Below are 27,365 nucleotides of genomic sequence, written 5' to 3' on the forward strand. Positions count from 1 at the left end.
TCTTTAGACAGGAAATAAGCTTTCATACTTTTATTGAGATCATTTTATATGCATAGTGCTGCATCTAGTACAATTGAGAAGAGCAGTTTTGAAAGAAGTAGAAAATCAGCTCATTTTTAGGAGTTTAACTTACGGTTCAGAAAGACAGAGCTATCCATAAAATAATTTGAGAAAATTTGGAAAGCACTCTTAGTAAGTATAAACGTATAGAACTAAATATATATATGAGGGCATAGAGTAAAGTAGGAATTGGGGAAGTTTATGGCTCACCAAAGGCTGAGGACTAAAAGTTCTGAAAAGTAGAGGAAATGCTGCAATACAAAGGTGGAATTCTGAGTGAGGATTAAATGCAAATATAAAATATTTTCTTCCCAAATGCAGTTTTCTATGCTCTGATCATCCCATGAGTGTAATACATTTTTCAAGTCGTATTTTAAACACAAAAAAGAGGCCGGGCACAGTGGCTCACACCTGTAATCCCAGCACTTTGGCAGGCCAAAGCGGGCGAATCACTTGAGGTCAGGAGTTCAAGACCAGCCTGGCCAACATGGTGAAACCCCCATCTCTACTAAAAATACAAAAATTAGCTGGGTGTGGTGGCACGTGCTTGTAGTCCCAGCTACTCGAGAGGCCGAAGTGGGAGAATCACTTGAACCCTGGAGGCAGAGGTTTCAGGGAGCCAAGATCATGCCACTGCACTCCAGCCTGGGCAACAGAGCGAGACTCCGTCTCAAAAAAAATAAAAATAAATAAATAAATAAGCATAAAAAAGATTCCTGCTGGTATTAATTGGCATATTTCATCTCCCTGGATAAATGATGTCATGGAGAAGCAAAGACTCTTAAGTTGAGAGTTGAGGGTAAAGTACATGTAGAAGAAGGAGCAAAGTGTGAAAGTGTTTAATTAATGACAGTCTTGGTTAGTAATTCCTAAGTTGTAAAAGTTACAATGGCTCTGTGGATAAATTGGGCCCTCAAAACCAGTAAAGTAGCAGCAGAATTGACAACATAGAAAAACTGTAAAACTGTAACTGGATGAAAGTCAAATAGCCTATAGAAATCATTTTGTGACCTGAATTTTTAGTAAAACAAGTAATGACAGTTACCATGGTTTCATCGGGATGTAGATTGCATATATAATGAAACAGCCAGGAAACCAAATTAATCTGAATGTCAAAAATCATACTAACTAATTCAGTCATTGACATGTTTTCCTCAAAATTCTAGTGGGATAAAATTAGTAAATGTGGTTAGATAAAAGAGCTGTTTCTAGCTTATTTAAAATGATTCGTGTGCTACATCTAAATTGTATCCACTTCCCCAACCCATCATATAATGATAGTAAATATAGACCATAGCAATTTTATATCTCAGCATGGTTGTAAGGTGATTGCTTATATTAAAGAATTCCATGTCAACAAATCTGTTAGATGTTCTTTTGAGCTAACAGGATGTCCTAATTGTAAAACTCTGCCTCTAATCTGAAATACTTTATAAGGGCTGCCAGCTTGATTATGTATCATCAAGGAATATACGTTCACAAGATGTGAATGTGACATATTCACATCCTTTGCTTCTGAGATTGGTTGTATTTCTATTGAACATATTCAGCTTGTCTATAAAGAGTTTTCAGTTAGTGATGTCGTATCTCAAAATAGGTCGAAACTTCAGAGAAATGAAAATCGGGATATCAGTGAAGTCATTGCTCTCGGTGTTCCTAATCCTCGGACTTCCAATGAAGTTCAGTATGACCAAAGGCTCTTCAACCAATCCAAGGTACAAGTTTAGGAACAGCATATTGTGTGTGTTGATGTGAATACCTATCCTCAGGGAAACGGAAATTAACATACTTTACATTTGGATGTAAAGGCCAGCATGACAAAAAAATTGGAAGTTGTATGTTGAAACTTGAGACAAGATGAAACAGTCCTGATTTTAACTTCTTATAGTGGGCTGAGATTTGAGACACTAGGAGAAGAAAGAAATTAGGTGATTAAAAAGTTGGTGGTGTGGTATGTCAACCTTTTGTTTCTAAAATAGAACCAGGGAGGCCAGGCACGGTGGCTTTTGCCTGTAATCCCAACACATTTGGAGGCCAAAGCAGGCAGATCACCTGAGGTCAGGAGTTCGAGACCAGCCTGGCCAATATGGTGAAACCCCATCTCTACTAAAAATACGAAAACTAGCCAGGTGTGGTGGTACACGCCTGTAATCCCCACTACTTGGGAGGCTGAGGCATGAGAATTGCTTCAGCTTGTGGTGAGCCAAGATTGTGCCACTGCACTCTAGCCTGGGTGACTGAGACTCTATCTCAAAAAAAATAGAGCCAGTATCCTACAAAAGTGCCTCTTGGGGTTTTTTGTTGTTGTTCTTGATTTTTGGATTTTTTTTTTTAATGCTATAGAAATATGTCAATTTGGGATTCTTTTAAAAATGAAGCTGTAAAACGGGATTAAAGTACTAGGCTGGCTGTCAGGAAATCTGATTTCTAGTACCAATTGCCATTAGCTAACTAGGACACTTTAAGCCTGGGAAAACACACGCAGGCACGCGCACACACACACAAGAATACAGAAGTGTAAGTTCTACTGGAAAGTAGAGTGGGAAACTTAATTATGACTTGGAGGTTTTAAGTAAGCTCTTCTAAGTGATAATTTATTAGGTGCATTTTATACTCTTGGCATTGTTCTAAGTATTATTATCGTAATCCTTACAAAAATCCTATGAAATAATACTATTATCTCTTATGTTATAGATGAGGAAATTGAAACACAGGTTTAGCTTGTGACTGATGGAATTAAGATTCAAACTGGGTGTCTTGATTTCAAAGCTTTTTTTTTTGATATGGAGTCCCACTCTGTCACCCAGGCTGGAGTGCAGTGGTGCCATCTCAGGTCACTGCAACCTCCACCTCCCAGGTTCAAGGGATTCTCCTGCCTCAGCCTCCTGAGTAGCTGGGATTATCACAGGGCATGTGCCACCATGCCCAGCTAATTTTTGTATCCTTAGTAGAGACAGGGTTTCATCACGTTGGGTCAAGCGGGTCTCGAACTCCTGACCTCGTGATCCTCCTGCTTTGGCCTCCCAAAGTGCTGGGATTACAGGCGTGAGCCACTGTGCCCAGCCGATTTCAAAGCTTTCTTAACCACTATACAATGGCAATTTACCAGCTGAGCAAAGGGATCTAAGGGTGAAATTCCACGTAAGTAAATATTTTCAAGATAATCACCTGTTAGAAGCTTAAGCTTAAAATATTTAAACATTGTGATGAGGCCGGGCGTGGTGGCTCAAGTCTGTAATTCCAGCACTTTGGGAGGCTGAGGCGGGCGGATCACGAGGTCAGGAGTTCGAGACCAGCCTGGCCAATATAGTGAAACCCTGTCTCTACTAAAAATACAAAAATTAGCCAGGAGTGGTGGCGCATGCCTGTAGTCCCAGCTACTCGGGAGGCTGAGGCAGGAGACTCGCTTGAACCCAGGAGGCGGAGGTTGCAATGAGCCGAGATTGCGCCACTGCACTCCAGTCTGGGCAACAGAGTGAGACTCTGTCTCAAAAAAAAAAAAAAGAAATTGTGATGAAAATATTTCTGGCTGGGCACTGTGGCTCACACCTGTAATCCTAGCACTTTGTGACACCTAGGCAGGCAGATCGCTTGAACCCAGTTTAAGACCAGCCTGGGCAATATGGCAAAATCCTGTCTACAAAAAATTAGCTGGACATGGTGGCACACACCTGTACTCCCAGCTACTTGGGAGGCTGAGGTGGGAGGAACACCTGAGCACAGGGAGGTCACAGCTCCAGTGAGCTATATAGCACTTTGTGAGACCAAGGCAGGCGATCACCTGAGGTCAGGGGTTCAGGACCAGCCTGGCCAACGTGGTGAAACTCTGTCTCTGCTAAAAATACAAAAATTAGCTGGGTGTGGTGGCACGTGCCTGTAATCCCAGCTACCTGGGAGGCTGAGGCAGGAGAATCGCTGGAACTGGGAGGCTGTGGCTGCAGTGAGCCAAGATCACACCAGTGCACTCCAGCCTGGGTGACAGAGCGAGACTCTGTCTGAAGAAAAAAAAAAAAGAATCCAAAGTTGTTATGAACAGTTTATGTGCTACCAGTTTTTTAATGAAGACTTTTTAATTTGCAGTTCAGATTGTTGAAAATGTGAGCTATACATTAGCAAGGGTTTACCGTAACCATGTTATGATTCAGCTTTTGATAATGTTTACACTTTTATTTAATGTCATCCATTTTTCCACAGGGTATGGACAGTGGATTTGCAGGTGGAGAAGATGAAATTTATAATGTTTATGATCAAGCCTGGAGAGGTGGCAAAGATATGGCCCAGAGTATTTATAGGCCCAGTAAAAATCTGGACAAGGACATGTATGGTGATGACCTAGAAGCCAGAATAAAGACCAACAGGTGCCAAGCCATACAACTCAATTTCAGTGTTTACACTGGTGAAAGCAAAATACTTCATAGTCTTTTCTCTTTTTCCTTAGATTTGTTCCTGACAAGGAGTTTTCTGGTTCAGACCGTAGACAGAGAGGCCGAGAAGGACCAGTTCAGTTTGAGGAAGATCCTTTTGGTTTGGACAAGTTTTTGGAAGAAGCCAAACAGCATGGTGGCTCTAAAAGACCCTCAGATAGCAGCCGCCCCAAGGAACATGAGCATGAAGGCAAGAAGAGGAGGAAGGAATAGGCACAGGTCTCTTCAAAGTGAATGAACTCTTACCCATAACCCTAATGATGCAAGTCATATGGGGGAACACTTTGTAAATGGTCAAGATAAAAACCAAATCTGGGTGCCAGATCCCAGCACTACTTTTTATTACTGGAGAATGGGGGAGATAGAAAATTCTACTTTGAATTATTTAGTTTTTTTTAAAGAGTGGGTTGTGTTTGTGCTTCTCCCACCTTTCAGCATTTATAGAACATGCTGCCCCACATACAAAGTCAAGACCACTTCCTTTTGTGTGACACTAGTAGTTTGGGGTTAATATTTTGTGTAAGAACAGCTGCATATGAGTAAAGTTACCCCAACCACAGTGAGGAGGAAGATTTTCACGTACTGGAACTGTCCTGCCAAATAAATTTTGCCCCTATTGTGCTCTGTTTTAATTTGGAGTGGGCAAAGTAATCTCTTGCTTGGTGCAACTATTTGTTTCAAATAAAAACATTTAGACAAAATTCTCAGTTATGTTAATTTTATTAATAGGCTCAGTCTCAAAAATCTTTCTCTTCATCATCAGATGTTTGCGAAAGTTTTGGCCTTTGAGTCTGAACCTGGAGCTAAAAAAAATAAGCACTGTAAGGAAGGAAAGGCAATGTCTGCAAAAACATTCAAACTGAAAATCACTTTATTAGGGAGTCAGTATGAATAACCCAGGCAGTTTTTATTTGTCCATTGTTCTTTTGTTTTCTCCTCAAATTCCTTTTACCATCTTTGTTGATACTATGACTCCCTAACCCTCAATTAAAAATTGTAAATCAGGCCAGGGGCAGTGGCTCAGGCCTGTAATCCCAGCATTTTGGCAGGCTGAGGCAAGAGGATTGCTTCAGGCCAGGAGTTCAAGACCACCCTGCAACACAGCAAGGCCCTGTCTCATTAAAAATAAATTTAAAAATAAAATAGTAAATCAATTTGGCCCAAGATCACATGGTGGGTAAGCCAAGATTTCAGCCCCAGCTTGCCTGATGTGAAAAGCAGACTGCTGGGCCGGGCGCGGTGGCTCACGCTTGTAATCCCAGCACTTTGGGAGGCCGAGGCGGGCGGATCACGAGGTCAGGAGATCGAGACCACAGTGAAACCCCGTCTCTACTAAAAATACAAAAAATTAGCCGGGCGTGGTGGCGGGCGCCTGTAGTCCCAGCTACTCGGAGAGGCTGAGGCAGGAGAATCGCTTGAACCCAGGAGGCAGAGGTTGCAGTGAGCCGAGATCACACCATTGCACTCTAGCCTGGACAACAAGAGCGAGACTGTCTCAAACAAAAAGAAAAGTAGACTATGTCCACTGTGTTATATATCTTGCTACCCATTAAAGGGTCATCTGGTACTTTCCTGGACCTTTTAAAACTGGGCACTCTACCAACGCCCCCCCCCCTTTTTTTTGAGATAGGAGTTTCACTCTTGTTGCCCAGGCTAGAGTGCAATGGTGCGATCTTAGCTCACTGCAACCTGTCTCCTGGGTTCTCCTGCCTCAGTCTCCTGAGTAGCTGGGACTACAGGCATGTGCCACCACGCCCGTCTAATTTTTTTTGTATTTTTAGTAGAGACGGCGTTTCTCCATGTTGGTCAGACTGGTCTCGATCTCCCGACCTCTGGTGATCCCCCCGCCTCGGCCTCCCAAAGTGCTGGGATTACAGGCATGAACCACAGCGCCTGGCCTACCACCCCACCATTCTTAACAAGCATTAAGGCAGCTTCAGTTACAAATCTCTCAAAGTCCCCATCATTCCACATTTATGATCTATTTAATTGATACATAATTAAATATTACCTACATGTATACATGTATCTGGTACAGAAATAAATTTACCTTTACTCCATCTATAATATGATTTTCCTGTTGTAGTACATTCCGAAGTTCTTCTTCTGAAGAAAACTGAACCCAACCCATACCTCTGTGAAAGCCAGTCGTCTTGTCCTAAAAATTCAAAATATAGGAAAAGATTAATCATGAACTTGAGAAAGTTTCCATGAGTTCCAAATCAAACTACCAACTTTTTCATCTGCCAAAAATCGGACTTTTTAATTTTAATTTTTTTTTTTTTTTAGGTAGGGTCTTCCTCTGTCACCCAGGCTGGAGTGCAGTGGTATGAACCCAACTCACTGCAGCCTCAACTTCCTGGGTTCAAGCAATCCTCCCACCTCAGCCTCTTCAGTAGCTGGGATCACAGGTACATACCACCATGTCTGCCTTATTTTTTATATTTTTTGCAGAGATGGGGTCTTGCCATCTTACCCAGGCCGGTCTCAAACTCCTGGGCCTCCCTCCCAAAGTGCTGGAATTACACGCGTAAGCCACCATGCCCAGCCAAAAATAGGATCACAGACATTTATAAGTGTCAGTAACCTTGCTTTACACCCTTCCTGATTACCCAAGGCTAAATCCCTGTGTTGTTAAACTTCCTGTTTTCCTTGCTGCCATTAGAGCAGATACGGGTCATGAGCTTTCTGTGTCATTCTAGATGCAAACCATACTAACAGTAATAGCTAAGGGAAATTTTGATCAGTACTCTTGTTCTAAGCCTCGTTTCTAGAAACTAGATTAAGCCTCAAAGCCTTGTTGCACTCATTTCTGAATCCAGTCACCCTCACCACCACCACCACGACTATCATCACATGTTCCTAATGAAAAACAAGAAAAGATAATATTTAGCCCTTACTCAACCTAGTTACAGACTTCTGGTTAATTTAAACAATTTTGCTACTTGTGCAAAAGTTTCAACCTATACATCACATACGGAAAGCAGATTCTAGAGTGCCTGGATGTACCCTGCCCCTCCAGCCCTTCAACAGAAAACAGATATTAAGATGTCTAGTCCCTGTAGATGACAAACTGGTCCTCATTAGTCTCATTCAAGTTATGCTGTGCTTTGCCAAAAAAACCAAAATCTTACAATTGCTCCTCTGCTTCAAGGATAACTTTATAAAGATTAACCTAGAATATAGGGGAAGTTTCTGGTGATGTCCCAATGATCCATTCATTGTAGATATGACAATTTCTAAAGCATTCCTTTATTGTCATGTGACCACTTCCACAGTCAAAGGCATTAAGAAATTTGTTTATATTAAAACATAGGCCAGGTGCAGTGGCTCAATCCAAGCACTTTGGGAGGCTGTGGGTGGATGGCTTGAGGTCAGGAGTTCGAGACCAGCCTGGCCAACATGCTGAAACTCCATCTCTACTAAAAACACAAAAATTAGCCGGGAGTGGTGGTACATGCCTGTAGTTCCAGCTATCTGGGTGACTGAGGAAGGGGATCACTTGAACCCGGGAGGCAGAGACTGCAGTGAGCTGAGATCGCGCCTCTGCACTCCAGCCTGGGCGACAGAGCAAGGCTGTCTCAAAAAAAAATAACTCAGTCCAGGTGTGGTGGCTCATGCCTGTAATCACAGCACTTTGGGAGCTGAGGTGAGTAGATTGCTTGAGTCCAGGAGTTCGAGACCAGCCTGGGCAATATGGTGAAGCCTCATTTCTACAAGGAGTATACGAAAAAGGTGTGGTGGCACACGACTAGTCCCAGCTACTCAGGAGGCAGAGGCAGAAAGATCCCTTGAACCCAGAAGGTCAAGGCTGCAGTGAACATGATTGTGCCACTGCACTCTAGCCTGAGTGAGAGTGAGACCCTGTCTCAAAAAAAGGTACCAGGATTTCCAACTGGAGTACAATGAATGGAACAAAAAATTATTTTTTTGTCATATTTTATTTTGTTTTACCAACATCAAAGCCTTCTTTTATTTAAATCTAAGATCTATTCTTTACAGGTCCTATTTTATTTATGGACCAAGAAAAATCTATTCATTTTTTTTTGCAAGGAAATTTATTTAAATGCTCTTGAAAAAATTGAAGTTTTCATACTTACAGAAAATATTTCATGTCCATAATACATGTGCCCAACTTTTCTATTCAACTATATAAAGTTCCATTGCATCAGTGACTTAATATCTAATCAATCCCAGTGATGAACATTTAGGTTTTTTCTTCTTACTTGACATTAAGCAATGCTGCTTTGGAATATTCTTGACCACACAGTTCTGTAGGATAAATTCTTAGAAAAGTAACTGCTAGATCAAAGCAAATATAAATTCTTAACTTTGGTATTTTGCCAACTACACAACAGAACTGAAAGTACCAGTTGAACTTCTCAACATGAGTGCCAGATTCCCTACAACTTCACTGGTACTATATATAACTAATCTATTAGTCTTTGGGAGTCAAGTAACATTAAACCAAGAATTAAGAATTTAAGTTCCTTTATGTTGTTATTTTACCACAGCTCTTACAGTGTTACAAGGAAAAAAGGGTTTCAGTGAAGTGTGTGTAAACTCTATGTACTCAGATCACACCCTTAAAAAGCCCACAGAAAAATACAGCCCAGGATAAATTTATAGGCTGATTTCTAGACCCTCACAAGAAAGCAAATATAATTAATATAAAAAGTTTTATTAGTTATAAATCTAAAAAAGAAAATGGTACTCAATGAACATAAAACTTAAAATATCCTCTGCCAATTACTAGAAATCTCAAGTCCTTATTAGAATACTGTAGTAGGCAGAATTCTAAGATGGGCCCCATGATCTCCATGCATTCCCCATGTTACACCCTATATAATCCCCTCCCCTTGAGTGTAGGCGAAACCTGACTTGCTTCTTTTTTTTTTTTTTTTTTTTTTTTTTTTGAGACGGAGTCTCGCTCTGTCGCCCAGGCTGGAGTGCAGTGGCGCAATATCGGCTCGCTGCAAGCTCCGTCTCCCGGGTTCACGCCATTCTCCTGCCTCAGCCTCTCCGAGTAGCTGGGACTACAGGCGCCCGCCACCACACCCGGCTAATTTTTTTGTATTTTTAGTAGAGACGGAGTTTCACCGTGGTCTTGATCTCCTGACCTCGTGATCCGCCCGCCTCGGCCTCCCAAAGTGCTGGGATTACAAGCGTGAGCCACCGCGCCCAGCTGACTTGCTTCTAACCAAAAGAATACAGCGAAACTAATGGGATGTCACTCCTGTGATTACGTTCTATATAAGATGCCATCTTAAGCAGACTGGAGAAGCCCTTGCTGGCTTTAAAGAAGCAAGCTGCCATATTGTAAGACAGCCTACAGATAAACCAGGTAACAAGGAACTGCAGGGAGTTCCTAGGTGAGGCAGCTCCCAACTCAGAGCCAAAGGTCAGCAAGAAAAGAGACCTCAGTCCTACAGTTAAAGATGAATTCTGGCCGGGTGTGGAGGCTCACACCTGTAATCCCAGCATTTTGGGAAGCCAAGGCGGGCAGGTCACTTGAGGTCAGGAGTTCGAGACCAGCCTGGCCAACATAGCGAAACTCCATCTCTACTAAAAATATAAAAAATTAGCCAGGCGTAGTGGTGGGCGCCTGTAGTCCCAGCTACTCAGGAGGCTGAGGCAGGAGAATGGCATGAACCCGGGAGGCAGAGCTTGTGGTGAGCCGAGATCACGCCACTGCACTCCAGCCTGGGCGACAGAGCAAGACTCCGTCTCAAAAAAAATTAGCCCGTCGTGGTGGCACGTGCCTGTAGTCCCAGCTACTCAGGAGGCTGAGGCAGGAGAATGGCTTGAACCCAGGAGGCAGAGGTTGCAGTAAGCTGAGACTGTGCCAATGCACTCCAGCTTAGGCAACAGAGCAAGACTCCATCTCAAAAAAAAAAAAAAAAAGGAATTTTGCCAACCACATGAGGGAGCTTGCAAGTCAGTCTTTTTCCCCAGTTGACCCTTTGATGAGACACACCACAGCCCCAGCTGACACCTGGAATATATAGCAATGTGAGACCCTAAGGAGAGGACCCAGCTAAACTGTGCTCAGCTGTGAGATATGTGTTGTTTTTGAGCCATTATGCTTGTGGTATTTTGTTATACAACAATAAAAAAACGAACACAAATACCTATGATAAAGCTTTTTCACTTTTTTTTTTTTTTTGAGACCGAGTCTCGCTCTGTCGCCCAGGCTGGAGTGCAGTGGCGCAATCTCGGCTCACTGCAAGCTCCGCCTCCGGGGTTCACGCCATTCTCCTGCCTCAGCCTCTCCGAGTAGCTGGGACTACAGGCGCCGCTTTTTCACTTTTTAATCAGTATCACTCAAAATGTTATCAATAAAGACTGTAGGCCGGGCATGGTGGCTCACGCCTGTAATCCCAGCACTTTGGGAGGCCAATGCAGGATTGCTTGAAGCCAGGAGTTCAAGATCAGCCTGAGTAACATGGGAAGACCCCCATCTCCATAAAAATAAGCCAGCAGTGGCTCACACCTGTAATCTCAACATTTTGGGAGGCCGAGGTGGACGGATAGCTTGAGCCCAGGAGTTTAACGAGACCAGCATAAGCAACATGGCGAAACCCCATCTCTACAAAAAATACAAAAATTACGCAGGTGTGGTGGTACATGCCTGTAGTCCCAGCTACTCAGGAGGCTGAGGTGGGAGGATCACCTAAGCCTGGGAGGCAGAAGTTACAGTGAGCCATGATCGCATCACTGCACTCCACCTGGAGTGATAGAGCAAGACCCTGTCTCTTAAAAAAAAGAAAATGAAAATTAAAAAAATTTTCCAGTCCAGCAGTATGGCGAAACCCTGTCTCCACTAAAAAATACCAAAAAAGTTAAATGGGCATGGTGGCACATGTCTGTAGTCCCAGCTACTCAGGAGGCTGAGGTAGGAGGATCACTTAAGCCTGGGAGGCAGAGGCTACGTGAGATTGGGCCACTGCACCCCTGCAGGGGGACAGAGCGAGACCCTGTTGCAAGATAGATAAATAAGAATTTTTTAAAACACTTTAAGCTTTTTTTTCTTTTTTAACAATTTTGTGAGTGTATAGTAGGTGTATATATTTATGGAGTACATGAGATGTTTTGATATGGGCATGCAATGTAAATTAAGCACATCATGGAGCATGGGGTATCTATCCCCTCAAGCATTTATCCTTTAACTTATGGGGTATCCATCCCCTCAGGCATTTATCCTTTGAGTTACAAATAATCCAATTACACTCCGAATTATTTTAAAATGTACAATTATTATTGACCATACTCACCCTGTTGTACTATCAAATAGGTCTTATTCATTCTATTTTTTTTTGTAACCATTAGCCATCCCCACCTCCCACCTACTTTTCCTTAATACTTACAAAATGCAGAATGCACCTTCTGACATGGCCGAACTGTGCAAAGTGTTCTTTCAGCTGACCTGTGTGGCAGAAGAAAACATTAAAAGTAGTTACTATATTTTGGATTCTCTATCTTAGACTGCAGAAAGAAACTAAAAGTGGTCTCAGGGTCACCAGATTTCTTGTGGACAGGAACTACTTTGCATTTCCTTAAAGGCTTTAAGATTTAGGGAGCAGCTATGGTACTGACTATAAAGCCATAATGTACCAGACTTGGTGGTGAGGAGGGGAGATGGACAGAGAAGTTGTTGAGGTGGCTGCAGTCTCCATCCTCAGCAAATATCGAGTGTTTTCATCATATCAGTTACTGTGCTATGTGGACTATGATCCCTGTGAGCAGATCACAACGAAGAAAAAGACAAATTATAATCCATTGTGTTTCCAGGTATACTGAAGATTTCCAAATAAAATCCCAACTTACTGGTCTTTCACAATTTAGTAAAATGTGTTGAGTTGACCTCACCTACCCTTCCTGCCTTATTTCCCACTGCTGGCCCCTAGTTACTCTCTAGTACAACAAACTGAATTATCTGTATCTGTCCTGCGGATTACCCTCTTTGCATATGTTGTTCTCTCCTACTCCATATGTTGGTAATCCTATCTCCCCCTGGCTAACTTATAACTATCCTTCAAGACCCAAACCAAATACATCCACTGAGTATTATTTTATTGGGCTCCTATCACAATACAAGACAATGTACTAGCCCTGTGAGACTTCAAAGATTTAGAGTATATAATCTTAAAGACCAAAAATTAGACGATCTGTTTCTCTTCTGAACTACAGTGCTTGTACTTCACTGATTTACTTTTTATAATATCTATTTAGTTCTCCTAGTTCACCAAAACCTCACTGGTTCGACAACTGCCTAAATTTGTTCTAAGTCTCTTCATCCCCACCACTACACTGTAAGCTCCCTCAGCATATAAACCACTATGTTTACAGTGACCAATAAAGAGTAGGGCCTCAATATTGGCTAAATGAATAAGTAAAAGTCCACTAATCCTTCCAATAATCCACAGAGACTAAATTTTGAAGGGTTCTAATGGTTAAGTCAAACCAACTGGCAAGATCAAGGTCTCATAGAATATTATACTGGAGAACAAAATAATGTTAAACATATGTTTTATACCAGATAATTAAAGTCCTAGAAGACACTGATTTCAAAACAAACCAGCTCTGGAAGGTAACCCTCTTCCTAAATTGCCTAAAATGGTGAAGGAAAAACAGCTGCAAGCACCAAAAACAATGCCTACCACAGAATAGACACTCATAAATATTTGCTGAATCAATGGAACAACCAAGAGAAACTGTTTCCAAGTTGTACATAACGCTGACTCTTTTTAAGGGTTTTAAACTAGCCCTTTATTGTCTGGAAACTTGCATCCGCAAGATGCTAATGAAACTCCTCAGCCTTTCCATAAAGTTTCACAGGGCCTAAGGGAGACTTTACTGGGCTTGGTCTTCAACAACCACATGTTTAAAAAAGATGGGGCACAAACCAACCTATTTCCCATTCTACTACTCACATCTGAGCCACAAAAAACTAAGAAGAAACTAAATCTTTGTTTTTGTTTTTTTGTTTTTTTTTTTTTTTGAGACGGAGTCTCGCTCTGTCGCCCAGGCTGGAGTGCAGTGGCGCGATCTCGGCTCACTGCAAGCTCCGCCTCCCGGGTTCACGCCATTCTCCTGCCTCAGCCTCTCCGAGTAGCTGGGACTACAGGCGCCCGCCACCACGCCCGGCTAATTTTTTGTATTTTTAGTAGGGACGGGGTTTCACCGTGGTCTCGATCTCCTGACCTCGTGATCCGCCCGCCTCGGCCTCCCAAAGTGCTGGGATTACAAGCGTGAGCCACCGCGCCCGGCCAGAAGAAACTAAATCTTGCTCCATTGTTTAAAGGGGCTGACCTGAAACATGAATATCTACAAAAAGAGTGACCACGAATGTTTACATGTTGGTAAGCAAATATAAAAACCTCATCTCAAAACTGCAGCTGACAAAAATTGAAGATGGTGAAAGATTTCAGAACTAATTATTCCAACCTTTATCTCTAGACTAGGCCTCTCCCATAAGTTTCAATTTTAGTTATAGTGAAAATAACTATCATTTGCTGAGTACTTACACTGTATCTAACACAAGTCTAAGAAGTTTGCATATAAACTCAATCCTCTCAACAATCCTATGAGTTGGGTATTGATTCCATTTTATCGATGAGTAAACTGAGGCCCAGTTGTGAGCCCTTTTCCCATACTAACTTCAGTTATTCAAGTGATACAACGATTAAATGGCCAAGTTGGAATTCTAACCCCAACGGTCTAGCTTCGGAGTCCACTTCTCAGCCACAATGATATACAACCTTTATCCAATTGCCTGACGGAAACCTCACAAGTTTCTCAAAGTCAACACATTCAAACTATACTCATCTTCTCTTGGCCTGCTCCTAACTTCTAAACAAGCAATTCACCAATACTAAAAACCCAGAAATCATTCCTCCCTTTCATTTATTCCGTACACTTCTCCCACTTAAGCCATCACGAAACGGTATCTAATTTGCTTTTAAAACAATGCATCTGACCACCATCCTTCTACCATCGCCCTAATTCAGGTCCTCACGTTTTAAGTAAATTAATGAAATTGCTTTTTAGCTCCTCTGCACGCCTACAATCTTGCCACCTTGAATCCATCCTCCACACTACAGTCAAAATTATCCCTTCTAAATTGTAAATCTTGATTATCAAGTAATAAATCTTTACACCAAATCACTCCCAAAGGCAAGAGCCGCTGCATTCGTGACCCCAAAAGCTCAACGGACATCCCTAAACGGTTAACTGCAAACAAAATTTCTTTCTGCTCACTTGCATGCTCAGGAGCAGTCTCCTAATTAAGCCACCATGCTGACTTAAGTACCCTGCAAAAAGCAGAAGCTTTGAGGATCACTTGGACCTAAAAATTCCACTACTCCCACATCTCCATCACTCACTCGACGCCGCAGTCCAAGGAATTCTTCTCACAAAAGCAACCGGCCGATTGATATTTCTACGCAGCGACACAACACCTCTCGCTGCTGAAGCCGCCATCTTTAGACTAAAGCACCTCCTCGAGCTGAGGCCGCGGCCCCGGAAAAAATTTCCGGATCCGGAACACGGAGAATCTGCTTCCGGATCAGAGGGTACAGGCCGCGAGATGCGGAAGATGGCAGCGGCCGTGGGCTCTGTGGCGACTTTGGCGACTGAGCCCGGGGAGGACGCCTTTCGGAAACTTTTCCGCTTCTACCGTCAGAGTCGGCCCGGGACCGCAGACCTGGAAGGGGTCATCGACTTCTCGGCGGCCCACGCAGCCCGTGGCACGGGTCCTGGTGCCCAAAAGGTACAGAGAGGAGAGCGGCGCGCGTATCTCCATCGCTTTGCCCCGCGTCTTGGAGGGACTTCGTGTCTTCTTCGCCTCTTTTCACCTCCAGACCGATTGTTATTGAACGATTCCTGCCCTCCTTTGGCGGCAGAGTCGAACTCCCCACTAACCGTCACACTAGCAATAAAGCGTTGAGATGCCCGTTTCTTTAGGCGGCCATTCTTGGCGGGGGGGCTCAGTCAAAAGAGCCTGGGAATCCGTGTTTATTTCTTACTGTAACTGTCTCCTCACATTTCTGTTTGGGTTTTTGTAAAACCCCATAGAACGTCTTCGTAGACGGTAGGGTAGACTTCTGCAGCTTGAAAAAACCACTCCCGAGGAATCCCAGAACTGACAGGGATCCGGCGCTGTTAAGCCTCTGTGCGTAAAACTAGTCCCTATCTTCTCCTCCGGGCCTTTTAGAAGGAGGTCATTGAAGGATTCTGAGAATCCCCCCATGTTGAAAATAAATGGCAAACAAGTATATATGGAATACAGGCACCGTTTTTTCTCTCTACTTTTCCCCATGGAGATTAAGAAGGGGAACACAGGCCGGGACCGGTGGCTCAAGCCTGTAATCCCAGCACTTTGGAGGCCGAGGCGGGTGGATCGCTTGAACCCAGGGGTTCGAGACCAGCCTGGGAAACATGGCAAGACCCCCGTCTCCGCCAAAAATACAAAAAAATTAGCCAGTCTTATAACCTGCTCTCAAGTAAATAGATTAAAAAAAAAAATTTTTTTAAGGGAACATAATAGGCAAGAGGGAAAACGGGGAACCAAAACCGTAGTCCAATTTACATTTTCTTTCTTTACAATCCACTTTAACGTTGAGGATATGCAGCCCCTTAATTTGCTCTCGGTGTTGTCCACAGATGTCTAGATGAGGCATTCTTTCCAAGCTTCCTAACAGCTCTAATAAAATTGGGATGCTACAGTATTAAGTGTTAATGATTGCATACTTGAGCTCAGCTTTTCAGCACCTTCATTTGTTAGGAAAAAAAGTGGTCTTAGAGTTGTCAAAATACAGAAAGATCACAACCCAAAAATAATATACTTTTTCTCTCCGGAGCCCTTCAGACTCTCATTCAGCTCCTTTTACCTACATTTTACCATAATATGTACATGCTTTTTAGAATGTCAGCCATCAGAGAATGAGCCATTATGTGTCTAGTACAGGACCTAAAGCAGCACTGAGTAAGTACAGTATGTGTTGAGTACATGAAAGCTTGGGTGTTTAGTTCCCCAGCTCAAAGCAGATTAAAGCAGTAATTAAGAGACGTTACTATTACAAGCCGGCTGATGAGACTAGTGGGGAAAGTGGTTAACAGTCTGACAAGGGAGGAAGCAGAAAACCTTTTATAAAAGCTCAGTGGTGTGGTTCAGTTTAGCATATGATAGAATAGGTCCACTAACATCACCTCCGAGAGTGTGTTGAATTATAGTGCAGTATTAAGTATGTAGCCTATTTAAGAAATCATGACAAAATGCTTAAAAGTGTTTTACCAGCACCTAGGTACCTGGAAAACTCAGCTGATAGTACTCTCAGAGGGTTTCAGATAGCCCTTTTATTATAGAGACTGGTTATACATCAGCCAACTTTTGGTATTTTGTCCAGGAATCTCCACGCTTGGAGAAGTTGATAAGATAAAAGATCATTCTCTTTCAAAGAGAATGTTTCATATATATACATATATATATATGTATATATATGTGTGTGTATATATAATATATATACTTTTTTTTTACTGAGACAGCGTCTCACTGTGTCACCCAGGCTGAAGTGCAGTGGCGTGATCTCGGCTCACTGCAACCTCCGTCTCCTAGGTTCAAATGATTCTTCTGCTTCAGCCTCCCAAGTAGCTGGGACTACAGGCACGCGCCACCATGCCTGGCTAATTTTTGTATTTTTAGTAGAGACGGGGTTTCGCTATGTTGGCCAGTCTGGCCCCAAACTCCTGACCTCAGGTGATGTACCTGCCTTGGCCTCCCAAAGTGTTGGAATTACAGGCGTGAGCCACCGGTCGGCCTGTTTCATATATTTTAAGGCAAGGCAGACCCTAGGTTTATTATTCAGGGAGGAATAAAGGTTTTTTCCTTTAATGTTTTGACTTCAATGACTGCATAGTGGGTCTCTTAATCAATGTAATGAGCCATCCATTAGATACTCATATACAAAGAAAACTTCAGCCCCTGAAATACTAAATTCATTTCTAAGTAATTAACAGAAGCAGAAGTTGTAGCGTCACTTGGACATTTCATCTAGAAGAGGGCAAACAGGATTTTTTAGCTTTTACTTTTAGCAAACAGGATTCCCAGTGTCTCACTGAAACATTTTTTCTGTTTACAGCACTCTCTTTTCATTCTCTTTTTTTTTTTTTTCTCAGACGGAGTCTTGCTCTGTTCCTAGGCTGGAGTACAGTGGCACAATCTCAGCTCACTGCAACCTCCACCTCCTAGGTTGTAGCAATTCTGGTGCCCCAGCCTCTTGTAGCTGGGATTTCAGGCACCCGCCACCACACCCAACTAATTTTTATGTTTTTAGTAGAGACAGGGTTTCACCATGTTGGCCAGGTTGGTCTCGGACTCCTGACCTCGTGATCCGCCTGCCTCAGCCTCCCAGAGTGCTGGGATTACAGGCGTGAGCCACTGCAACTGGCCTTCTCTTTTCATTTTCTCACCCTGTCTAGCTTGGTGTTCCTTATAGCTCTGTTTAAATACCAACTCTATACAAGTGTCTCAAAAGCATTACTGTTAGCCCTAACTGAAGTAAATAGCTTTGTGACTCAAGATATTTCAGTACACCAAGCACCTTTCATGATTCAGCCCCATAAGAAGTTGCAAAGGTATGATGTCATAGGAAAAAGTAGTTTTGAAAGCCAAAATTAGCCTGCTTAAATTTCTTATTACCATTTTGCCTTAATTTTGGGTAACTCTACTGTTACTATATAGATGAGAAACTGAGGCTCTAAGACATTAAATGACTCATCTAAAATGCCCAGATCAAGTAAGCAGTACAACTAAGATTAACCCCAGACTTAATACTCTTTGCTTTGGCCAGGCACAGTGGCTTATACCTCTAATCCCATTGCTTTGGGAGGCCAACACAGGAGGATCACTTGAGTTCAGGAGCTTGAGGCTGCAGTGAACTATGATCATGCCACTGCACTCTGGCTTGAGCAATAGAGCAAGGTTCTGTATCTTAAAAAAAAACCAAGAATCCTAGCTTTGCCTCATACAAGAAATGTCTTTGGAGGTTTGAGGTTCCCAGGGTTGACCTGCAGAATAGATTTAGTCCTTTAACTTCTGTTTCCTTCCTGCCAGGTGATCAAATCTCAGCTAAATGTGTCTTCTGTCAGTGAGCACAATGCATATAGAGCAGGTCTTCAGCCTGTCAGCAAGTGGCAAGCCTATGGACTCAAAGGCTATCCTGGTGAGTGTAACTGACCTCAGAAAAGGCAATATCACTCAATCATTTATGTGTTCATGTCTTCAAAGAAGGTACTGTAAGCAAGTAAATAGACAAAGGATACACATAATAAACAGATAAATGTTTCATTTCCAAACCCATTCTAGACTGTACCTTGTCTAAGACGTCCGTTTTCAAAGGATAGAACAGGAGTCAGCAGTGCCTGCAAATGTGGCTGAAAGTGGCATGACCATTGAAAAAATAAGGACATTGCCTCTGGGCTCCCTGCCACAACTCTGAACATCTGATTTGGCAGAAGTGCTGTGAAGAATAATTTATCATTATCATTGTAATAAATGTCATATAATAGTTATGAATAATTCATAATTGTCCCTCTAGTCACATTCTCAAATGGCATAACAACTTAAAACTTGTTGCTATCAAGGCTGAACATATTTAATAAAGAATTACAATTAATGACATCAAAAGTCCTCACCAGGCGCGGTGGCTCATGCCTGTAATCCCAGAACTTTGAGATGCCAAAGTGAGTGGATGAGTGTATCACCTGAGGTCAGGAGATCAAGACCAGCCTGGCCAGCATGGTGAAATCCCGTCTCTACCAAAAATACAAAAATTAGCCAGGCTTGGTGGTGCGTGCCTGTAATGCCAGCTACTTGGGAGGCTGAGACAGGAGAATCGCTTGAACCCAGGAGGCGGAGGTTTCAGTGAACCAAGATCGCGCCATTGCACTCCAGCCTAGGCAATAAGGGGGAAACTCTATCTCAAAAAAAAAAAGGCTGGACACAGTGGCTCACGCCTGTAATCCCAACACTTTGGGAGGCCGAGGCGGGCGGATCACGAGGTCAGGAGATTGAGACCATCCTGGCTAACAAAGTGAAACCCTGTCTCTACTGAAAATACAAAAACAAAATTAGCCGGACATGGTGGTGGGCCCCTGTAGTCCCAGCTACTCGGCAGGCTGAGGCGGGAGAATGGCATGAACCCAGGAGGTAGAGCTTGTTGAGCCGAGATTGTGCCACTGCACTCCAGCCTGGGCGACAGAGCAAGACTCCCTCTCCAAAAAAAAGAAAGTCCTAATAGGGACCAGGCGAGGTGGCTCACGCTTATAATCCCAACACTTTAGAAGGCCAAGGTGGGAGGATCATTTGAGCCCAGGAATTTACGACCGGCGTGGGTAACATAGTAAGAGCCTGTTTCTACAAAACAAAATTTTTTTTCCCCAGACAGTCTCACTCTGTCGCCCAGGCTGGAGTACAGTGGCACAGTCTCAGCTCACTGCAACCTCCGCCTCCCAGGTTCGAGTGATTCTCCTGCCTCCCGAGTAGCTGAGACTACAGGTATACGCCACCACGCCCAGCTAATTTTTGTATTTTTAGTAGAGACAGGGTTTCATGTTGGCCAAGCTGGTTTCGAATTCCTGACAAGTGATCCACCCGCCTCGGTCTCCCAAAGTGCTAGGATTACAGGCGTGAGACAACTTACGTGGCCAAAAAAAATGTTTTTAATTAGCCAGGTGTGGTGGCATGCCTCTGTAGTCTCAGCTACTCAGGAGACTGAGGTAGGAGGATTGCTTGGGGTGCAGTGAGCCAAGATCGTGCCACTGCACTCCAGCCTGGGTGACAAAATGAGACTTGTCTCAAGCAATTCTAATAGATTTGTCTGCAATTTTTAATTTAGTAATGTTGGGTAGCTGGTTTTACAGAGAATGAAATTAAGAAAATAATGAATAGGTAATGTTGTTAACCTTTTTTCTAGGCTCCTGGGGCCATTGTAAAAGTTAACATTGCACTTGTGATTTCAAATATGGGTTTTAAAAGTAAGAGAAATCTAGCCAGGCGCGGTGGCTCACGCTTTGTAATCCCAGCACTTTGGGAGGCCAAGGCGGGCGGATCACGAGGTCAGGAGATCGAGACCACGGTGAAACCCCGTGTCTACTAAAAAAATACAAAAAACAGCCAGGCGTGGTGGCGGGCGCCTGTAGTCCCAGCTACTCGGAGAGGCTGAGGCAGGAGAATGGCGTGAACCCGGGAGGCGGAGCTTGCAGTGAGCCGAGATTGCACCACTGCACTCCAGCCTGGGCGACAGAGCAAGACTCTGTCTCAAAAAAAAAAAAAAAAAAAAGTAAGAGAAATCTTTAAAAAGAAATGTTAGTTTTCATTGTGCCAGTGGCCGGGACTCTATGGTACAGCTCTTAGTACATTATGACCACTGAAATACTTGTTAATAGCATGGGAAGATATAACAGCCTGGCTCCTCTTGAGTTTGGGTAAACGTAGAGCATGCATCACCAATAGTCTTGTTCTTGGAGGCCGTTCTTCACCTTTCAGCTCTAGCACTTATTTTTATTTATTTATTTTTTTTTCTGAGACAGAGTCTTGTCTGTCGCCTAGGCTGGAGTGCAGTGGTGTGATCTCGGCTCACTGCAGCCTCTGCCTCCCAGGTTCAAGCAATTCTCCTGTCTCAGCCTCCCAAGTAGCTGGGACTACAGGCACCCGCCACCACGCCCAGCTAACTTTTTTGTGTTTTTAGTAGAGATGGGGTTTCACCATGTTGGTCAGGCTGGTCTTGAACTCCTGACCTCAGGTGATCCACCTGCCTTGACCTCCCAGAGTGCTGGGATTACAGGCGTGAGCCACAACGCCCGGCCTCTAGTACCTATTTTTAAGGCCATGATTCTCTGTTGCTCTATGCTTTCTCCCCTTAACAGATTGTTCATGCCATAGACTTAACCCCACTTGAGTTTTAAATTGTCTAAACTGCTGTACTTGCTTTCTGAGGCTTTCTAGGATTTACTGCTTAATTAAGCCACATCTTTTGGGTGGGTGTCTCATTATATCTTTGGAGAGTTTATTCTGTCTCTCCTGCCATTATAAGCTGTGTTTATTTTATTTATTTATTTATTTATTTTATTTATTTTTTTTTTTTTTTACTTACTTTCCCCTATAAGCTGTATTTAATAGAAACATAATGTCCAAAATACAGGAGAGAACAGTCTCTTCTTACTCTGAGTTGATCAAAAGGATTGTGTTTACTTCTGGATCTGACTTAAATCTGAAGGAAGCTGAGTGTACTACAACCTGTCCTCACACTTGTGTGAGGACACATCCTCTTGAACAAGAGGATAATAGGCCTGGAAACCAGAAACAGAATCTAGGGAAGAAAAGACTTATGGGGGAGCATGACAGCATTAAACATTGAAAAATTGTCCTGCACAAGAAGTGGTGGGAAGCAGTGCACACCAGTGGTTAAGGCATAGGTTCTGGTGCCAGGTTACCTGGGTTCATATCCTGGCTTTGCCGTCTACTAACTGTAAGACTTTGGGCAAGTTTTTAAATTCTCTTGCCCTCAGTTTCATCATATGTAAAATGTATATAAAAATAGTACCTACTTCATAAGGTTCTTATGAGGATTAAATGTTAATGTATATGTTAACTGCTTAGGTCAGTGCATTTATCAAGCACTTAAAAATGATTTGGGGTTGCTCTAGGTGTCAGAACCCAAGACCAATGACTGAAAATTATAGAGAGGCAGATTTTTTTTTTTTTTTTAATCTGGAAAACATGTAGATGCAAGATAGGCAGATTTTGGTTTTGTTTGTTTTCTTGAGACAGGGTCTCATTCTGTCACCCAGTGGGGTGCAGTAGCACAGTCACGCTTCACTGCAGCCTTGACCTCTCAGACTTAAACGTTCCTCCCACCTCAGCCTGCCTAGTAGCTGGGACCATTGGCTTGCAACACCATGCCCAGCTAATTTTTTTTTTTTTAATTTTTTGTAGAGATGGGGGTCTCACTATGTTGCTCAGGCTAGTCCGGAACTCCTGGACTCAAGTGATCCCCCTGCCTCAGCCTCCCAGAGTGCTGGGATTACAGACCTGAACCACTGTGCCTGGCTAGGAGGCAGACAACAACAGTTGTCTGAAATGGACTGCCTAAAGAGATACTAAATTTCCTGTCACCATTCAAGCTTGGACTAAACCAAAAGTATTATTCCTTTAGTCTAATATGTTTGGGAATGTTATAATATTCTTTATTTCATGAAATTGTGATGATAGCAGATGGTAGGTTGGGCGGGGGGGGGGGGTTTCCTATCTTTTTCCATAATATTGATGATCCTATCATTCTCCCAAACTATTTGGAGAATTTTACTGATAAATGAAACATAAAATCCAAATGTATTTTGGAGCTACTTTAGAAGACATATGAAAAATCAGATTACTGGTAAAAATCTTTGTGTGTGTGAAGTTTCCTTGATGCCAAAAGCTCACTGACTTTGGTCATTAGGTTTAGTTTGGAGTGTATGCTATTGATAATATTAAATGGTGGAACAGGATTAATCAACTGCAATGAGGAACCTGTCCACATTGAATATCTCTAAGCTGTCTAGTTTTTTTCTATATCTGCAAGAATGTAGACATAGAATTTTAAGTGCTTTTAGTAAGATTTAGTACAGTAGAGGAATCTTCAGGTTATTTCCTATGTATTTCTACAATGGCATAACCACCTTTCAGCTGAACCACATGTGGTTTTAAATCTCTTTGAAATTCTGATAGTGGACTATTGATGATATTGTTCAGTATTTATTTATTTTTTATTTTTTATTTTTTATTTTTTTGAGATGGAGTGTTGGCTTGTCGCCCAGGCTGGAGTGCAGTGGCGTGATCTCAGCTCACTGCAAGCTCCGCCTCCCGGGTTCACGCCATTCTCCTGCCTCAGCCTCCCGAGTAGCTGGGACTACAGGCGCCCGCCATCACGCCCAGCTAATTTTTTGTATTTTTTAGTAGAGACGGGGTTTCATTGTGTTAGCCAGGATGGTCTTGATCTCCTGACCTCGTGATCCGCCCTGCTCGGCCTCCCAAAGTGCTGGGATTACAGGCATGAGCCACTGCCCCCGGCCAGAACCTAATATTTATAATGCAAAGAGCATAGGTTTGTTGCTTGTGTGGGCTTACTGGTTTTGCTTGTTCCATGTCCACAAACCCAACTTTGTTTGTCGTATCCCAGATTGTTTGTTTGTCTTATCCCAAATGTGTGCTAGCCTTGTGATAGACCAGGAGAGGGGGATGAATCAGTGAAGCCATGTTACCCCTCTGAACTTCTGTTCTCTTATCTGCAAAACTGGATTAATAACTTCCTCATAGAGTTACTGAAGATTAATGAGCTAGCATAAGGTTGCTGGCACAGTGTCTGAAACTTGTAGGCATCTAGTTATTTTTAGCAGCTACTATAATTAATGACTTAGGAATAAACTTATTATTGTTAATTGCTGTTATTAAACTTTATCACTATTCCATTAATTTAGGTCTAAATTATATGCCAAAGAGAAGAGAGGAAGAGTAGTTAAGTAATAACAAAGTTGTTTCTGTTTTAGGCTCTCAGCTCAGTGTCTTTACTGTCTGCTTTCCATAGTAATTCTCCCTAAGGATATTTCCATAAAATGTGTCGTTATTGCTAATAGTCTCCACCAGGAGTTGGCAAACTGCAGTGTTATTGTAAATACATTTTATTGGAATACAGCCACACCTTTTTGTTTACTTACTATGTATGGCTACTTTCTGGCTACAGTGACAGAATTGAGTGCTAAAGAGACCGAATAAGGGCAAGCGCAGTGGCTCAGGCCTGTAATCCCAGCACTTTGGGAGGCCGAGGTGGGCAGATCACTTGAGGCCAGGAGTTCAAGACCAGCCTGGCCAACATGGCGAAATGCCATCTCTACTAAAAAATAAAAATAGAAAATAAATTAAAATACAAAAATTAGCCAGGCATGGTAGTCCAAGCCTGTAATCTCATCTACTCAGGAGGCTGAGGCAGAAGAATCACTTGAACCTGGGAGGTGGAGGTGGCAGTGAGCCAAGATTGTGCCTGGGTGACAGAGCAAGACTCCGTCTCAAAAAAATAAAAAATAAAGAGACCAAATAACTGTCAAAGCCTAAAGTCTTTACTATCTAGTTCTTGACAGAAAACATTTGCTGACCTCTGGTCTAGACTAGATTTGGAGTTCAGCCAGGAACTGAAGACCTTCAAATTATTGCCAGCATTTAATTCAGAAATCCTTAAGCTTTAGTCTGTTCATCTGTTTTTAAAATCCTTTTGCAAGGGGAACATTACACTAATATATGATGCTTGGCTTTTATATCATTGCTTGGATTCCTTCTTGTTCCTCAGGACCTGTCCAGCCATGCTCACTTTTGTTGAGATGACCTTGCTATTTATCTTATTGGGAACACTGAGTCCTTCAGGCACAAACCTTTTGAGCCTTCAATGACGCCACACTTATAAGCAAATGTTCTTATTTCCACCATCCAGTCATAGAGGAGGAGGAGTTCCTTTAGTTCAAAGCCAGTCTCTCTACCCTCTTGATCCATGTCACCTTCTTAAACCTCTTCCAGCTTTCGATACCTTGCTCTATTTCTTTCCTCTCTTCTGTTTCCAACTGGCTCTTCCCTGTTGGCTCTTTCTTCACAATCTGTAAGCATACTTAGGTCTTGCCAGTCCTTAAAAACCGAAAACTACCCTCTTAACTCTTTATTTTTCTATGACTATGCCTAAGTTTTTATTTTCTTTCATAGCTGGTCTTACAAAAAGGAGTTTAACTTGTCTTTATTGCCCCCTCTCCAGACAAGGTTTTTTATCTCTTTAATTCTTTTTTTTTCTTCTGAGGCAGTCTGTTGTTGTCATCCAGGCTGGAGTACAGTGGTGCAGTCTTGGCTCACTGCAACCTGGGCCTCCTGGGTTCAAGCAATCCTCCCACCTTAGCCTCCCAAGTAGCTGGGACTACCTGCGTATGCCACCACGCCTGGCTAATTTTTATATTTTTTGTAGAGACAGGGTTTCGCCATGCTGCCCAGGCTGGTCTGGAACTCCTGAGCTCAAGTTATCTGCCTGCCTTGGCCTTTCAAGTGCTAGGATTATAGGCATCAGCCAAGCCACCATGCCCGGCTTCTAATTCTTTTTATTTTTTTATTTTTTTATTACAGCAAATGATTTTATTTGTAATTTCTACCCCTCTCAGTGCCTCCTCCCAAAAAACCTGCACGTGAATTTACAAACCTATTAACATATAAATAATGAGAAACATCCTGGCCAGAGTCTCCCAGTTGTCTTTGCTGGAGATTAAGACTGGAGGGGACACTATCTTCATGCAGACTTCCAGTGACATCAAGAGTCTCTTGGTGGCTGTTCTGGGCCCACAGCTGGCTTTTTCAGCACCTCCAGGTTCAACCACGAGTCTGTCTGCTGTGCCCAAGGTAGAGCCCAGGGACTGCGAGCATGTGCAGCTCCATTGCCCGTCATTGCTCCAGCTGAGCTCATGCTGGAAGGGGTGCTTCCTCTCCTGACAGTGCTTCATGGTGGCCAGCCCGCTCCTGCTGGCACTCAGAGCCTCAGTACCAGGCCACCTGGCAGCACCCACAGATGTTGAACTCCTGGAGCTACTTCTCAATCACTGTGCAGGAAGGGTAATGCTACTATAGTAGGTGTAAGAATTCAGCTCTTCCACCACATCTCCATTGGTGTTAAAGTACCAGGTCACAGTTAGGACAGGTCTCTGCTCTTCTTTGGGGTCCATGGGAAGCTGCTGAATTGCAAGCCAGTACAAGCTTTGCTCCCTCTTCTGGAGGTCTCTTTGGCCTTGGGCCACCAGCCCCACAGCACCAGCTACAGGTTGTCCAGGCAATTGTCCTCAGTCAGGGCATTGAGATGTACCACCCGGAACCCAGGGGTCATGCCTCTTCTGTGCTCCCACAGCAACTCATGAAGGAGTCTTCCCAATCCTCTTCCTCAGTGCTTGTCAAAAGCATACCTGAATATCTTAGTACCATTTCCATCTGCATCTACTTCCATTTGGACCTCAGAGGGGTATCTCTCCACCAGCAGGATATCTTTGCTCATCTATCAGTGTATTTGGTCTTTATCTGACTGCATACTGCCTCTACTACTCTTCTCCTACCAGAAGCTACAGCCACTGGTGACAGACAGGAACAGAGCTCTCATGAGGGTAAGGTCCCTGGCTAGTACAGCTACACAGGTGGCTCCCTCGCAGCCACTGAGCTGAGCCATATGATGTCCAATTTGAAGTCAGTCGTGGCCAGGCCTATGCTGTCAGCCAGCAGTGCCACTCCCATGGGAGACAGGGGTGCTGGGGCAAGGCCAGGGCTAGGGTCAGGCCAGGCAGGCCCCAGGTAGGACAAGACCAGGCCCAGCTCACCTTGTGCATGCCAGACCTGCCATGCACTGACCTCTAATTCTTAAGAAAGTGCCTAGTACAGACCAGCCTGGCCAACACGGTGAAACCCCGTCTCTACTGAAAATAAAAAAAATTAGCTGGGTACAGTGGCAGGCACCTGTAATCACAGCTACTTGGGAGACTGAAGCAGGAGAATCACTTGAACCTGGGAGGCGGAGGTTGCAGAGAACCAAGATCACACCACTGTTCTCCAGCCTGGGCAACAGGGTGAGAGACCCCCATCTCAAAAAAAAGAAAGAAAGAAAGTGTCTGGCACACATTGTGTGTTTGATGAATGAATAAATCTTTACCATGCATAGGATTCCAGTTAAATATTATTGTTTATCTTTTGTTTTTGAGACAGAGTCTGGCTCTGTCGCCCAAGCTGGAGTGCAGTGACGTGATCTTGGCTCACTACAGCCTCCACCTCCTGGGTTCAAG

The 27,365-nt window shown here is 43.3% G+C and overlaps 3 protein-coding genes and 1 pseudogene across 6 annotated transcripts in view; 2 read left to right on the forward strand and 2 right to left on the reverse strand.

Moving 5' to 3' along the window:
- The window catches only part of SNW1 (SNW domain containing 1), a 45,572-nt gene extending 40,453 nt beyond the window's left edge, over positions 1-5,119 (forward strand). Inside the window, exons 12-14 of one of the 4 annotated variants that reach the window (XM_032135010.2) lie at positions 1,658-1,775; positions 4,255-4,418; positions 4,499-4,889. In XM_032135010.2, the coding sequence (XP_031990901.1) occupies positions 1,658-1,775; positions 4,255-4,418; positions 4,499-4,697 (481 nt within the window). In that variant the 3' untranslated portion in view covers positions 4,698-4,889. Of the gene's footprint in view, positions 1-1,657; positions 1,776-4,254 lie in introns of all 4 variants that reach the window. The other 3 variants (XM_058429343.1, XM_058429344.1, XM_032135009.2) reach the window with 3 other exon arrangements.
- Positions 5,120-5,137: 18 nt separating this feature from the next.
- SLIRP (SRA stem-loop interacting RNA binding protein) lies at positions 5,138-15,008 on the reverse strand. The gene is made up of 4 exons (XM_032135014.2): positions 14,870-15,008; positions 11,852-11,910; positions 6,535-6,642; positions 5,138-5,287 (listed from the first exon to the last, which is right to left on the reverse strand). The coding sequence occupies exons 1-4, from the start codon at positions 14,964-14,966 to the stop codon at positions 5,222-5,224; spliced, it is 330 nt and encodes a 109-aa protein (XP_031990905.1). The 5' UTR covers positions 14,967-15,008; the 3' UTR covers positions 5,138-5,221.
- A 44-nt stretch (positions 15,009-15,052) lies between these two features.
- ALKBH1 (alkB homolog 1, histone H2A dioxygenase) overlaps positions 15,053-27,365 on the forward strand; it is a 37,887-nt gene continuing 25,574 nt past the window's right edge. Inside the window, exons 1-2 of the mRNA XM_032135013.2 lie at positions 15,053-15,255; positions 18,598-18,706. Coding sequence (XP_031990904.1) covers positions 15,073-15,255; positions 18,598-18,706 — 292 coding nt within the window. The 5' untranslated portion in view covers positions 15,053-15,072. The remainder of the gene's footprint in view (positions 15,256-18,597; positions 18,707-27,365) is intronic.
- Positions 25,743-26,823, reverse strand: LOC116456192 (zinc finger MYND domain-containing protein 19-like; annotated as a pseudogene).

Source organism: Hylobates moloch, unplaced genomic scaffold, assembly GCF_009828535.3.
Source record: "Hylobates moloch isolate HMO894 unplaced genomic scaffold, HMol_V3 SCAFFOLD_16, whole genome shotgun sequence".
Classification (NCBI taxonomy): domain Eukaryota; kingdom Metazoa; phylum Chordata; class Mammalia; order Primates; family Hylobatidae; genus Hylobates; species Hylobates moloch.

What these genes read in the sequence shown, in the direction of transcription:
- SLIRP (XM_032135014.2), bottom strand. Translation starts at nt 14,966, where the DNA reads ATGGCGGCTTCAGCAGCGAGAGGTGTTGTGTCGCTGCGTAGAAATATC. An exon ending in TCCTTGGACTGCGGCGTCGA is followed by an intron (nt 11,911 to 14,869) that starts GTGAGTGATGGA and finishes TCTGCCACACAG; the next exon opens with GTCAGCTGAAAGAACACTTT. An exon ending in GAAGGTGCATTCTGCATTTT is followed by an intron (nt 6,643 to 11,851) that starts GTAAGTATTAAG and finishes TTGAATTTTTAG; the next exon opens with GACAAGACGACTGGCTTTCA.